This window comes from Anopheles funestus, chromosome 2RL, assembly GCF_943734845.2.
Source record: "Anopheles funestus chromosome 2RL, idAnoFuneDA-416_04, whole genome shotgun sequence".
Taxonomy (NCBI): Eukaryota; Metazoa; Arthropoda; class Insecta; order Diptera; family Culicidae; genus Anopheles; species Anopheles funestus.
In genome coordinates, this window is record NC_064598.1 from 1,179,408 (window position 1) to 1,193,813 (window position 14,406).

General features: G+C 44.0%; 3 protein-coding genes across 5 annotated transcripts; all 3 read left to right on the plus strand.

The window, feature by feature from the left end:
- The first annotated feature begins 6,032 nt into the window (after window positions 1-6,032).
- On the plus strand, window positions 6,033-7,520 carry LOC125764636 (zinc finger protein with KRAB and SCAN domains 7-like). Its single transcript, XM_049429069.1, has 2 exons — window positions 6,033-6,504; window positions 6,567-7,520. The coding sequence occupies exons 1-2, from the start codon at window positions 6,373-6,375 to the stop codon at window positions 7,518-7,520; spliced, it is 1,086 nt and encodes a 361-aa protein (XP_049285026.1). The 5' UTR covers window positions 6,033-6,372.
- A 306-nt stretch (window positions 7,521-7,826) lies between these two features.
- Window positions 7,827-8,449, plus strand: LOC125764637 (small VCP/p97-interacting protein). The gene is made up of 3 exons (XM_049429070.1): window positions 7,827-7,956; window positions 8,072-8,242; window positions 8,308-8,449. The coding sequence occupies exons 1-3, from the start codon at window positions 7,897-7,899 to the stop codon at window positions 8,320-8,322; spliced, it is 246 nt and encodes an 81-aa protein (XP_049285027.1). The 5' UTR covers window positions 7,827-7,896; the 3' UTR covers window positions 8,323-8,449.
- A 194-nt stretch (window positions 8,450-8,643) lies between these two features.
- Window positions 8,644-14,335, plus strand: LOC125764635 (UTP--glucose-1-phosphate uridylyltransferase). 3 transcript variants are annotated; one of them, XM_049429068.1, is made up of 3 exons: window positions 8,644-8,932; window positions 12,301-12,926; window positions 13,027-14,335. In XM_049429068.1, exons 1-3 carry the CDS (start codon window positions 8,909-8,911, stop codon window positions 13,910-13,912), a joined length of 1,536 nt encoding a protein of 511 aa, XP_049285025.1. In that variant the 5' UTR covers window positions 8,644-8,908; the 3' UTR covers window positions 13,913-14,335. The 3 variants fall into 3 exon arrangements, with proteins under 3 accessions (XP_049285025.1, XP_049285024.1, XP_049285022.1); XM_049429067.1 differs by lacking the exon at window positions 8,644-8,932 and adding an exon at window positions 9,541-9,992; XM_049429065.1 differs by lacking the exon at window positions 8,644-8,932 and adding an exon at window positions 11,343-11,680.
- The last annotated feature ends 71 nt before the right edge of the window (window positions 14,336-14,406 follow it).

Consider the following 14,406-nt stretch of genomic DNA (forward strand, 5'->3'; position numbering starts at 1 on the left):
CGACCTGGAACCGAACTAGACGCATCGCGACAGAAGCAACACATGTACGTTCGTCGGTTTCGGGTTTGCTTGATGCCTGACCGATACAGTGCGTACCCAAATGTATGTTTCATTCAAACTAGAAATGAGAATAACAACTCTTTTTAGTGAATCAACTCAGAGTTAATGAGTCGTTATTAGGAGTCAGCTCGTTTAATGACTCATTTCAGAGTCATAAAAAATCCCGGCATAAGCGTATAAGTTAAGGTTCGGCCATTTTACTCACTCTTGAGTGTAAGCATGTAGCCGTGGTGAGTCGAATTGCAAAACGTGAGTTGTAATGAAAATGTGCGAGTGAGTTGAAACGAAAATGTGCAAAAAATTTTATTTAAAGCATTATTTCAGTAAAAAGAAACATATTGCAACCAATTGGCATTAAAATAAATCAATTTATAAAATTTTGCTAAATTTCCCAACAAAAAACCAAGGCTAACCCCTTAGGAAATTTTCGGGTTTTCAGATTTTTTTTATTTTTTTCTTATTTTTTATGCTTTCTTCTATTTAAAGCATTATTTGAGTGAAAAGAAACTTATTGCAACCAATTCGCATCAAAATAAATCAATTTTTAAAATTTTGCAAAATTTCCCAAAAAAAAACCAAGGCTAACCCCTTAGGAAATTTCGGGGTTTTCAGATTTTTTTTATTTTTTTCTTATTTTTTATGCTCTGTTCTATTTAAAGCATTATTTGAATGAAAAGAAACTTATTGCAACCAATTCGCATCAAAATAAATCAATTTTTAAAATTTTGCTAAATTTACCAAAAAAAACCAAGGCTAACCCCTTAGGAAATTTTCGGGTTTTCAGAATTTTTTTATTTTTTTCTATTTTTTTATTTTTTCTTTTATTTAAAGCATTATTTGAGTGAAAAGAAACTTATTGCAACCAGTTCGCATTAAAATAAATCATTATCTAAAATTTTGCAAAATTACTAAAAAAAAGGTAAGGCTATACCCTTAGAAAGAAATTTATAGAATTTTTTTCTATACAGAGCGAGAAGTATATTCATTTGGCTTGTTTGGGTATTCCGTTTCAACTCACTCGCACATCTCACTATCTCACTCTTACTCACTTTGCACATCTCTAATTCAAACATCAGGCTTAAATATAATGTGACAAAAGTTTAGTTCATCAAAAAAGAAACAATTTAAAAAGAATAACTTTTTTCTACGTAGTGCTTCGTTTTTGTGTTCTGCACTGTACATGGTATGGTTGGCTTTCCAACGATGGGATGGTAAGAACATAAATACGCACGAAAGGAAATCCTACTGTGTACGGGTCGATGCGGTGCGGTGCGGTGTTTGGGGTTGGTAAGCTGGTGGTCGATTTTATGCTGCGTACGACCTTCCTGCCTTCACCGAAGGCAACATAAAAGCGGGAAACGACAGAGAATGGAAAGAATCCCAAGCAGAACGATTGAAACCGAAAGAATGAAAAACGCATAAAGCGAGTTGGAAAAAAGGTGAAAGAAAGCATAAAAATAGTGAGTAGCCAACGAATGGAGAGTTAGTACATCGATTCGAGGGAAGTACCATTTTAAGGGTAGTAGACCTAGCTTTACGTGGAAAAGTGTCACAATTTCTGTTCGTATCGGCGCATGGCAAAATTATGTTAACAAACGAACGAATCGATCTCAGATGTTTTGTACAGACTATCGTAAAAGGGTTTAAAGCTTGAGATTTATCATATTTAGTTGGATTTACTTCGTATTTTTCGAAGTTAATACAATTCACGGGAAACAGGACTAACAACATTCGAATGAAACAGGATTCTTTTATAAATTAATCTCTCATTGGAGTAATACACGCAAAAAAACAAACCTTCACAATAGGAAACAAAACATCCTTCAGGAAATTAGAAGCTGTATAAAACCATCCGTTGCACGTGTACGGATAAAAATATAATCATGCAAGCGATAGGACGGCGTCCCGACGTATCCGAGTCCCGATAGCAGGATTTTCCAGCGCGCCACTCTAAAAGGGATGCTTTCCGAGGACATTTTTTGTTACCGTAATTTTATCATCGCTGTCTTGTTTGCTACGGCAACAACTGGAATCAGCCTTGAAAGTGCTAAGGTGAGTAATCATTTTATGTTTATTGTTTATCTTTCGATTCCTATTTAACTTTGTACGTCTTTGCTGTGTTTCTCGCTCCCTTTTTTGTTTCAAACATTCGTTTGTTGTTTTATCGAACGAAAGGGTCCTCGATTTCCCCTACAAATAAAAAAGCGTCCTCGTGCCAATATATGGACGATGCCAGCGGCAGCGCGTAATGTTTTCGTTTATGCTTAGTGATAAATTTTATTACACCCCAAACACGGTGGCCCACGGAGGAACAGCACGGAGCGTACGGTACGTGCTGGGTGGTAATCCTGCAAATACAGGTTGAAAGGTTTTAAAAAGTTCTCCGAGCCTCTGTTGTAGCTGGTGCCACGTCACAGCCTCAGCCAAAACATAGGTCGCTTTTCGACGGTCATATCAGCTCGGACGTGGTATTATCAAAACAAAGAATTATGATTTCCCTGTGGAGGAGACGCAACCGAGCCGACTTCCAAAAAACGCGAACGCCACGGGATGTAGAAAGCGACAAGAATTGACTATCAGCGTAAATATAATTTGTTTCGCTTGTTGTTCATTAAACCCAGTGGTAGTTGAGGAAGGTTTTTGGTGTCCGTTTTAGGTGTTACTAGTGAAGGTTTTGAACTGCTTTTAACTACAATATGTAACACCTTCAGCAGCTTTGGAAGCTGAAACATGCTTTCGGAAGATTCATTCTCGCCCATACAATTTTCACAGAGGCAATGTTTGAAATGGTCCACACGAAACGAGATACATTAACCGCTGGCTAACGTTTCCTCAGAAAATGCTCAGATTACGATCACGAATCCGATATGCGGTCTGCTGCAACGATATGTGCAGTATGTAGACTATGCTGTTGCCACGAATCGTCGCATCCCGTGACCACCAACAGCACAATCGGTTTCATTTTTCGTGCGAATGCTTGCGGAACGTTTCTCAACGGAAGCACTCTTGACATCGACACGCCATGGACACTTGCAGTAGCATTAGTCGCGATGATAGCTGAATGTCTTCTCCCACGCTCCTCTTCCCTCTTCCTCCATGTCCCGTTTGTGCTGATCTGTTAAATGATCTTGAAGAGGTTATCAAACGGTCAGCGGAAGGACGGTTTTTGTGTGACAATTGTTTTTTAAAACGTTTTTTTCGTTATGTTCTTCTTTTAGGTAAGAACGTGCTATACGCGTACACTGAAGCGAATCTGCGAACGAGCGAGAAATTGTACGCCACAGGAAAAGAACCGACGAGTGTGCAAGGTTTGCAACTGCGCCGCAGAAGCTTTCGACCGCGTAGGAATGTACGGTAACGGGTGTTTCGAATCGCGGCCAGACGCAGTTGTCACACGACGCATATTTAAATTTGGTGGTGTTTTGCAGCAAACAAAAAATATGACACGATATGGCGTAGTGCAGCAGAAGGGATGGTACGATTTGCGTACGAATGTTCAGCTGCGTACACTGAACTTGCACACGCGGACTACATGGAGTCCATTGCTTCCATTGCGCACTGTCCGTTATAATGTGGTTAAGGGAGTGGTACATTTGGGGCGGCTCAAATTACTTCGCCAAAGCATTAAATTATGAGTTCCTAGTACACAAAAAGTACAATCGAAGATATTAAACATCGGACCGATTGTACCAATATAAACTCATCGTTTTTCCGTTCTGGAAAAGCTGTTCAACACATGTTTTCTCTCGTTCGCCAGAGAATACCACTTTCACCCCTAGCTTAGCATCTAATACAATACTCATCATTCCAGCAGAGCCGCCTGTAGCGCCTAAATTGCCCTGGCCGAAAGCAATCCGACCCGTAACCTATAAATCTTAATCCTCACGCTTGCAGCTAGCTAAAGGCTTCGCCGGACTAACGAGAAAAAGGGGGAAACTCGTCCCCCCGAAAAAGAAAGGGAAAACTGGTCGGGAAACACGGGAAACACAAAGAAACTCCGGATGCGGAAAAACCGCAACAAACCGCCAAAAGTCGGAGGGTTTAGAGGTTTGTTGGCTGTTGGATGTTCGATGGGAAGAAAGTTCGTCTTTAGCCGGTTGGTCTCGAGACGTGAGTCGCAGTACACTAATGACTACCTTTAGAATGTGAACAGGAGATTTTTGGGAGTTTCGGGAAAATGTTCCCTTCCGTCACGTTTTGGGTGTTGCTTTGGGAGTTTTCAGAGCCGTTTAACTAGAAGAAAAGGGCGCGTTAATGCGTTTCCGTGCAAGGGCATTCACCCACACAAGCATTGTGTAGTAATAGGGCCTATTTGTGGCTATGAAATAAGTTACTTATGGCTGACAAACGGAAAGGCTTCATAATGAACTACTTTTAAACCATAAGGCATCTCTTAAGAAAGATATTTTCGTACTCTTTTCGAATAAAATGCAGCATTAATGCTTGAAATTTTAATAAATAAAATATATCAAAAAGCGTTTACCATGGTACAAGAAAATTTAAATTCATATCTAGTATCTCCCCTATTCAAAACGCTAATATTAGTCAAATTAAGGTGTATGGAAAAACTTTTCGTTCCAACAGAATGAGTAGCAATCATTGCAGGATATCCCGAGCCGTCACAAAATTGCGCTGCACGTGACTTTTATCAGCGGGCGGTTGTACATTCTTCTCCCTTCGTGCTAACATTACTTTGGCAAAGGAATGGGTTGAAATGCTAGCTTCCTTACCAGTTCCTCTATTAAATGTAAGTAATATTTATATTTAGTTAAATGGCTAAACTGACAGCATATAAAAAGGACAGCTTTACGAGGAAGTAACGTACGTAGAATGACGAATTGATAGGCCTGAATATAAATGACATCATAAAGCACCGCCGACCTGTGCGTGGTTTCGTTAGAGCATGAAATGTCCGCTCTTTAATTTGTATTCGAGAGCAACAGTGCCGGCCGGTTGAAAAAGGGAATTAATGCCCCCTCAAGCGCTTCTCTCCCGGGTAAAAGTGAGTCGTCAAGTTCAAGAGGATCACCGTGGAAGTATTACAAGTTCATCAACCGTACACACCGAGGGACATACCGTTTTCCACCAGCAATAAATGCCGACGGTACGCTTTTGCGTGGTTTTATATTTCCATCCGGAGGATTCGTCCGCACCACCGAAAGTTTACAGCTGAATGAAAGTTAAGTAGTGTGTTGTGTCTGTTTGATAATCTCCTAGACCCTCGTTATGCACCTTAAATAAGGATTAAAGTGTCCCTGTGTAGCGCAGCTCGCATGCGGTCGGTCGGGCGGTCGTTATTAGGAGATTATGCTACCAATATGTACACAATGTAACTCGTGTCACTCGTTTCGTGTCCGTTTTCGAACCCTGGGAACGTGTACCGCGTTGTGAGCTCGAAACAGACACGGCACAAAAGCACCGACACGGCAGTGGCGGCAGTCCTAACGGACGGTGCTCTTCAGTTGTCTTTATTGAGCCCCGATCCCACATTTGTATGCAGATGTCGATGAATGTATCGAACGAAAGAAGTCCTGCTGTGACTTTATTAGGATTAAGGTACTACCAGGTTGCACTTTAGAAACAGTGGAGATACGGAAAGATAGAGAGAGAGAGCGAGAGAGAGAGAGAGAGAGAGAGAGAGAGAGAGAGAGAGAGAGAGAGAGAGAGAGAGAGAGAGAGAGAGAGAGAGAGAGTCTTAAATCATCGTTTGTCATCATATGTCTTAAATCATCGTTTGACTGCTCTTTGGTAATTATTTTTTAACTTAATTGATTGTACAGCTTCATCAATGCTCCCACGTGGTCTGCGACTGTCGTTCCAACGGCCTTTCGTTTGAAATGTTTCGCTTCTTTTCGCCCGTTCGTCAACTGTTTGAAACTTTCGTCGACGAACGTGCGGAGAATCATACTCGACGTTATATACCCATCACTACACAATGACAGTAAATGTTGTTATTGTTATTGACGTGAAACACCAATCCATAAACAGCAGACTATAAGAAGCAACTGTACCAATCGTAGAAAGTGAGGACATATGGCCTGAGTAGCCGGTCCACAAAAAAATAGAGGTAGTGGTATCAGTCCATAACCACGGAGTAACAAGGGAAGGCCCAGGAAGCTGGATCCCTAGGTGGTACCGTGGCAGTACCTCGACGAAGAAGAAGAAGAAGAAGAAGACGTGAAACAGTAAACAATGCACCGCACAATGAATATTGGGTGCATTCTTTTAAAAAACTAGGAAACAGTTCGATTCTGGTGCTGCTGATATCTGAGAAAACCGACCAAAACGCTTTGCATGAAGTGCGCCATCTAAATGGATTGCGTGCTAGCTACCGAAACCGGTGGCAAACTAGAATCGGACGTGTGCCGTGGCTGTGGAGGCAAAAATGCTACAAAACCGCTGTCTGTGTATGGAAACATCTTTAAATGGTGCACCTCGATAGATGTAAGCTTCTTTTGGTGTATACCGCAGACTTGGTGACTAATTCCAGTTCGTTTTGGTTTTAGATTTCCTGCTCCGATGGACTGCCATCACACATATGCCACCGATGCTTGCAGATGCTGTCGATCTCATATGAATTTAAAGTCGCGTGCAATCGCACAGATAGACACTTACGCGCAAAGGCCAATAATGCGACGCACATGGAGACTGGGACTTCGTCCGAAAACGTTCTTTCGGATGAGTATGAACAATCTGAGCTGGTGTTCGAAGTGCAAGCGGAGGAAGTCGTGGAGGAAATGGTTCTAACCGACAAACAGTCTTTGGATTATGGTTGCAAAAGCATACCAGTGATTGAACAAAGCATCGCCAAGGAGACGGGTGATGGAGAACAGGATAAGATATTTGGATTTGAACTTTTTTCGGATGAAGGCTATCTACTGCCTGTAGCTGAGAAACGCGATGAAATTTCGTCAATGAGTGACGAGGACGAGGCCCAAGACATTCGAGACGCGGAAGAGCAAGACAAAAATGAAGAGCTTGTTTTAAATGACACGGTAGACTATCTCGAGGACACATGCAAAGAGAGCCCAGTGTATGAAAAATCCGGAACCTGTGGCAAAAGTGTATCCGTTGTAGCATGTCTGAGGCATGAGCCGCCATCTGCTAAAACGCAATCCGTGCGGCACCGTTGCCCGGACTGTGGAAAGGAGTTTGCCTCTAAAACGAACATGTACCGGCACCAGCACGCGCACAGAGGGTCAAAACCGTACAAATGCGACATCTGCAAGAAAGGCTTTACACAAAGCGGGACGCTGAAGACACATAGGAACACTCATTTCAACATAAAACCGTTCGTGTGTAACGTGTGTGGTCAGCGATTTACGCAAAGCAAATCCGTGAAACTTCATCTTCGGCGTCATACCGGAGAAAAACCATTCGTTTGTGATATTTGCAATGCTGCATTCCGCCAAAAGAACGGTCTCCAGCGGCACATGAAGGTGCACAGTGAAAAGGCATAACTGCTTAGTGCCGGGACAGCAATATTCCTCTCACCAGCTAGATGAATACCTTATTTTAAAAGATCTGGCTGCGTTCAATGGCCTTCATACGGTGGCGTTGTTGCCTGGTAGACTTTCTAAACTATTGTCCCTATTTGAAGAAGCTAGGGCGGAGTCCCAACCGCGCCAAATCCGAGATTTTTAATTTTGTTGCTGTTGTTGGAAAAACGACGATTGCGGTTGACAGACAACGGGAGCAGATATTGGAGCAATCAACCTAGCAATGTAATCGCAGGAGAAAATTGTTGTTGCCATTGTCATTGTTGTTTTGTTTACGTTCGAGACAAGGGCAGCGAAAGCCTACAAGTGTTTCGTGGTTGCATCCAAATTGTTCGGGATGGGATTGTGTTCCTCGTGCTTTAAAGGATCTTCAGAGGAATTACTTACACCAGACGTAGTAAGTGACGCCTACCCATTGGGGGCGAAGTTTTACGAGACGCACATCAAGTCTCGGAGGCCCTGCAAAAGAGAAAGCTACGGTGCAATAACTTTGGCTGTTTTTTCTTCCGCAGGAGGTCCGTCGGCAGCAACAGCGTGAAGCAGCGGAAAGGCGACGAATAGAGCAGGAATCGCGAGGCATTAAGGATGTGGACAAGGTCCGCAGACAACAGCAGCGAGCGATGGAACAAGAACGCCGCGAGCAAGAGGCAACTCGGATGGGAGGACAACAACCAACATTGAAGGTGAAAATGTCCCCTTAACGAAATACCTTGGCATGAATTAACAACAAAAACTCTTTTATTTTCAGTGGCAGCAAGATTAAACACGTCTGGGGCTTACGTTTTTCTGCCGAACAACTGAGACCAATTTTAAAAATTCCCTTCTTGTGTTATCTGTGTGTGTCGTATTGTGTATTTATGTTTGCGTTGAAATAAAAGGCAAAAAGCAAACCGACCGCCTATCAAATTACTGAGAACCATGAAACATTAATTATTCTATTGATAAAAAATGATAAAAATGTGCGAGAAAGCCTGGTTTTGGTCGACTGGTTTTGGTTGTTTCCAAATAAAAACTGGGCACGATTTATCGAAGCGTACTGATTTGACACCCGTCCTCGGCACGGTGAGCTGTCAAATTTGTTTTAGTTCTGCAGTTTTCGTCATTGTTTGGTGGCCGCGAGCAGGAAGTGGTTGATATCGCTGGTCGTATTTCAAGACACAGGTGCTTGCAGTGGGAGTACAATCGTGTCAGTGCTTGGTGGTGTGATTGCAGTGAAATTCGGTACACTTTACGGACGGTGACCCCGACGGTGCCAGCAGTCTCGAAAAAAAAAACCGTCCGATACCCGGCACCAGTGTGTGTTTCCGTGCGAGGAGTGTCCTCAGACCGTGCAGTACGATTCGCGAAAAATGTTGAATATTCCAAATGAAAAGGTAAGCTGATAAGATAAGAAATCGCTTCACAGATAGAATGAGATGAAGAGGAGGCTTCACGAGAGGAAACCGCACGGCTTTTGCCCTATCCAAGTGTCGCAATTGATCTATCTCGGATCGCAGACCGCTACGGTAACCTTGATCGACCTTGGCCGTCAGCGCAAGTATACAGCAAAGCAGGATCGTTTAAAATCTTCGCACTCAATAAAGCATAGATGGCTTCATGAAGTGTAAGGTTACGCTTAAAAACAAACTGTCTGAAAATGCATTCCCTCCTAGCGCACGGTGCATCATCCATTTCATTCAAACATATTTTGCTCAACTTAGAAGTAATGTGGCTGTTTGCGTAACACTCTGCACCTCCAACAATGCAAACAGCGCTTAGTTTTTAAAACCCTTATCTGGATTTCATCGTACTCGAAATAATCAATCCATCCGATACACACCCACTACACCCCACTGACTGTTTCCCGTGCATTCTGCGGGAAATGTTCCGTACACCACAGGTTAGCGGATTACTATTGCGATCACATTCGCAAACTATCAGCAGAGTTTGTGGGATATTTACAAACAGAAATACTCCACTCACTTCCCGGTCCGGTCCGAATCCATCTACTCTGATGGCCTGATGTAAGTGGTGATGAGCAGGGTACAGGGAGGCAAAGAAAGGCTGAGCTGATTAGTGGGCAAAGCCTTTACAGCTCGATGATGCGTTATCATTCTCTCAAAACGGGCAGCGGGTATCACTGGTCACACACGCCTGTGACAGAGAGGTCGAACTTGCTGGAAGTCACCACACACGATCCCATTTCAGTCCCATTTGGGTCGAAGAAGAGGCCACACGCGCCAATCGAAAAGCGTTTTACGTACCAAAAACGAATAGTTTGTGAACAGTTTGCGTGCTGTGCAGAAAGCAGTTAACAAATATCATCCAAGTAGCTCGAGCAAAGCGCGGATAAACGCAAATCAACGTGCGTAGGCAGGAAGACGAGTGCGTTTTTGTTTATAAAAGTGCATCATCGAGTGCAGAATGACCGGAGCCATCGATTTGCTGCTTAGCGTAAGTGACAGGAAACCCACAGATAACGATCGAAACAAACGGTTAGAGAGATCAACACGAGCATCATCATCATCATCGCGGCGCAAATTGACAAAAGTGTGGCGCCGCGACTATGTTGTGATCCCGCGTTAAACAAACGACCTCTAGCACGATGCGACAATGCCGTTCCGTGGGAGAGGAAGCACCGGCATTACGGGCTTTGTTGAAGAACAAATGAAAGTCAAATAGCCCAAAGAGAGTGTTTGAGATAAGGGCAGAACTTACGAGCCATCGTACACACTGCGATGGCTAATCTCGATCGAAGTAACATGTGCCACAAGAATAACAGGGCGCCACGTTTGCTCTCCACGGGAGAGATTTGATCATTCAAAATTCGTAAACTCAACCTCGTACCAGATTGTCTGGACAGACAAGCACGTCGGTAAAGTAATACCATTCGAGTTTGGCCATGAATTCGATAGCACAGATTTGATCAGGTGCATGATTTTTTTGCGTTAAAAAATTTTAGCCGTACATGCAGATGTAGCATGTAAAATAATACTTACCCTACGTCTATTTCGATGATGAGATGAAATCAACATGGACCGATATCAGGGGTAACTGACTGTTGGAGGCAGTGGCTTGATAAGTACGTTTGCGCAGAGCAAACTACAGTTTACCGCACGAATTGTGCACGATCATCGGCATCATAGTGGCGATCACGTTTACTCGCACCCACCTGAAGTGACTGTTTTGTTCTTGCCTTTTACCTTTCGTGCATGCCGGCAATTGGCGTTCCAATAAGGAAGATGTTTTACAACTCACTGTCCTGTATCAAGAGTGTGGTAATCTTATCAGTGGCAATATAACACTAACGCCAATTTTTGTATAAGCATCATAAACAGAAAAGTAGAGGGGGGTTGAACAGGTTCTGATGATATCGATCCCCATCATGGAAAGGGTCATGCTGTTTGTCCTCGCCCTTGTCAACCATACGAAGGGACTTCTGGAATTGGGATCAAGTTTTAGAACTGGACGAAAACGCAAAACAGGTATTCCGAAAACATGCGACTACCCTGCAGAACACATCAATCATTTGCGTGACGAGACAGATTAGGCAATGTTTTTGAGGCTGGGCTGTGGTTATAGTGAGACAGACCTTCCAAAGTATAATTTGCACATTTGCGTCCAGAGTAGAACGTCGTTATTGGGTAAGGTTAAGAATGGATTACTGGAATGCTATCCTCAAATTGTGAAGGGGCATTTTTTAGTCTTATGAATGAAGGATCGAGCAGAGAAACCTCAAAAAATCGTAGGAGGGAGACTAAAATCAACATCTATAAAAACCAGCAGCATACGCTATCACGGTCTCAGTATCGTTAGATGATCGTCAGCCAAACAGTACAAGTTCGGTGCGCTAGCAATCTGTTTCTGTACTTGAAGAAAAGACCCGCTCTGGAACAATTCACGCATCCACGGGTTTCCCACGGGTTGTACACATTCAAGAACGCGGCGTCTGACCTCTCCGAAGATCAATTCAAAAACGGCGGAAACGTCTAGAAGTCGAATCGACACCAGTCGCCGCGGTGATGCTGGGGCTACAGAATTCGTGCATCGTGCTCAACGCCAAGGCAGTCAACAGTGGGGCCTCAGATTGTGGAAAAGTGCATTTTAAAATGCTTAATCCATGTACCGGCGGCATTGGGCAGGTTCGTCGGTCGGTTGCACTGCCGGCAAGGGAACGCATTGCATTGAGTGTGATCGCGGATAAGCGGAAAGTGGAGAGATTTGTTTACGTACCATCCATCCGTGCATAATTGCGTTAAGATTTTTGCTAACCTTGAATCATTTGCTAACCGCGATCGCTAGTCCGTGGAATGAGTTGCAAAGTGAGAACTCTGAGGCGGGAACTGTTGCGTTTATTTGAATGTGTTTTGCTTGCAATGCTAAGCGGTGGTGTTTAGACCCAGATGGCATTCAGATGGTATAATCGTGCCAGTGATAAGCAGCAAAATTATCTCTAATGACTTCCATAGTAGTTGATAGTAGTCATTATTAAAAGCAGGAACACGTGACGAGCCATTCCGGGACACGGCTGCGATTTAATAACTAGTCTATTAGGCGCTTCGAAGGTCATGCGGAACTGTTGTATTATTGTACTACTATGAGTAATTGCCTTGGCAATGTGTTCCCATAATGTTTTGATCGTTGTTTGGAACGGATAGACACCTTGGACGGGATCGTTTTATTTGTTGTTACCTTGACCGTACGATCGTCAAACGACATGGTATATCTAATGTATTGCACTTTGGTTGATTGACCCTTATAGGTGCGTGGACACCAGCGTGTACCATCGGACACGAAGGAGTTCCACGAAGCGACGAAACGCGATGCCCTGATGCGCCTCAAGAAGGACCTCGACCATCTGCTGGAAACGGTGGACGAATCGCGGAAAACGGGCGTACAAAAGGAAATGTGCGGATTCGAGGCACTATATCATCGTTTCCTGCAAGAGGATGGTCCTTCGGTCGAGTGGGATCGTATCGAGAAGTTGCCGGAGGGCGCTGTAAAGGACTATTCGACGCTTAAACTTCCACAGGAAGCGCACATCCGGGACATGCTGGACAAGCTGGTCGTGGTGAAGCTGAACGGTGGTCTTGGCACGTCGATGGGTTGTCACGGGCCGAAAAGTGTGATACCGGTGCGCAATGATCTAACTTTCCTTGACCTCACGGTGCAGCAGATCGAGCATTTGAACAAAAAGTACAACGCCAACGTACCGCTGGTACTGATGAACTCGTTCAACACGGATGTGGACACGGAGAAGGTGATCCGAAAGTACAAAGGCTTTCAGGTGCAGATCTACACATTTAACCAAAGCTGCTACCCACGAATTAGTCGAGACTCGCTGTTGCCCATTGCGAAGGATTTCGACATCGAGAATGATATCGACGCGTAAGTTATGCCGTTTGATCATTGCGCTACTCGTTGCGCAAATCGATGTTGTGTGTAGAAAAAAAGGGTAACGCATGTAATTTTCTCCTTATCCTTGCAGATGGTACCCGCCAGGTCACGGCGATTTCTATCAATCGTTCCAAAATTCGGGACTGTTGAGGAAGTTCATCGAGGAGGGCCGTGAGTACTGTTTCCTGTCCAACATCGACAATCTGGGTGCTACGGTGGACATAAAGATATTGAACCGTCTAATTGGTGACGACCGGCAGGGTGATAAACCGATCGAGTTTGTGATGGAAGTGACGGATAAGACTCGTGCCGACGTGAAAGGTGGTACGCTGATTAATTATGAGCACAAACTGCGTCTGCTGGAAATTGCACAGGTGCCGAAAGAGCACGTCGATGACTTCAAGTCGGTGAAGACGTTCAAGTTCTTCAACACCAACAACATTTGGGCCCGATTGGAGTCGATCGAGCGGGTGCTGAATGCGAAGACGATGAACATGGAGATTATCGTGAACAACAAAACGCTGGATAACGGCATGCGCGTGATCCAGCTCGAGACGGCCGTCGGTGCTGCCATGAAATGTTTCGACGGTGGCATCGGTATCAATGTGCCACGGTCGCGCTTCCTGCCGGTGAAGAAAACCTCCGACCTGCTGCTTGTAATGTCCAACCTGTACAGCTTGAAGTATGGATCGCTGGTAATGTCCCCGCAGCGCATGTTCCCTACCACGCCGCTGGTGAAGTTGGGCGACAATCATTTCAGCAAGGTGAAGGAGTTCCTCAGTCGCTTTGCTAATATTCCCGATTTGATCGAGCTGGATCATTTGACCGTTTCCGGTGATGTTACATTTGGCCGAGGGGTTTCGTTGCGAGGCACGGTCATCATTATTGCTAATCATGGCGATCGTATCGATATTCCTGCCGGTGCTATCCTGGAGAACAAGATCGTTTCCGGCAATATGCGCATTCTGGATCATTAGTGGGATCCACTCAAAGGGGAATGAGGCTCGGCCAAATCGAACCGAATGCGGATCAGTAGCGGGGCCAGTAGGATGATACTCAGGAGCAATAAGCGCAAAGTGTGCAAGGCATACGAAACATGTAATTTTAAACGATGGAAATGCGGTAGATTCTAGAATGCAATACACAAACAATACGGAACAAAAAAGTGTGTCAAAAGACGGATAGGAAGCTCTCAGATTTGGTTGTTTCATTAAAAAAAATGCAGCACAATACGGCTAGTGGTGGATGGATGGAATGAGTGGATAAGCAATGAGCCTGTGGTTGAGTTTTCTTTACATAAAAAAACGTTACAACAGTGACTGGTACTTGTCTTTTAGTGAATGTATGAATGTGAATAAATTTATCACAATGCGCAAAATAATGCGTTGCCATTTTTATAATTTTAAAACGGTTTTTGCAAAAAGGTAGCGTTACGTAGCGTTAGGCGGTTTGAGCTCGAGCTCAACTACTC

Excerpts from the sequence above, each read along its gene's own strand:
- LOC125764636 (XM_049429069.1), top strand. The coding sequence starts at position 6,373 with ATGGATTGCGTGCTAGCTACCGAAACCGGTGGCAAACTAGAATCGGAC. Across the intron at positions 6,505-6,566 it reads AATGGTGCACCTCGATAGAT|ATTTCCTGCTCCGATGGACT; the intron begins GTAAGCTTCTTT and ends TTTTGGTTTTAG.
- LOC125764637 (XM_049429070.1), top strand. The coding sequence starts at position 7,897 with ATGGGATTGTGTTCCTCGTGCTTTAAAGGATCTTCAGAGGAATTACTT. Across the intron at positions 7,957-8,071 it reads AATTACTTACACCAGACGTA|GAGGTCCGTCGGCAGCAACA; the intron begins GTAAGTGACGCC and ends TTTCTTCCGCAG.
- LOC125764635 (XM_049429065.1), top strand. The coding sequence starts at position 11,561 with ATGCTGGGGCTACAGAATTCGTGCATCGTGCTCAACGCCAAGGCAGTC. Across the intron at positions 11,681-12,300 it reads GTACCGGCGGCATTGGGCAG|GTGCGTGGACACCAGCGTGT; the intron begins GTTCGTCGGTCG and ends TGACCCTTATAG. Across the intron at positions 12,927-13,026 it reads ATCGAGAATGATATCGACGC|ATGGTACCCGCCAGGTCACG; the intron begins GTAAGTTATGCC and ends TTATCCTTGCAG.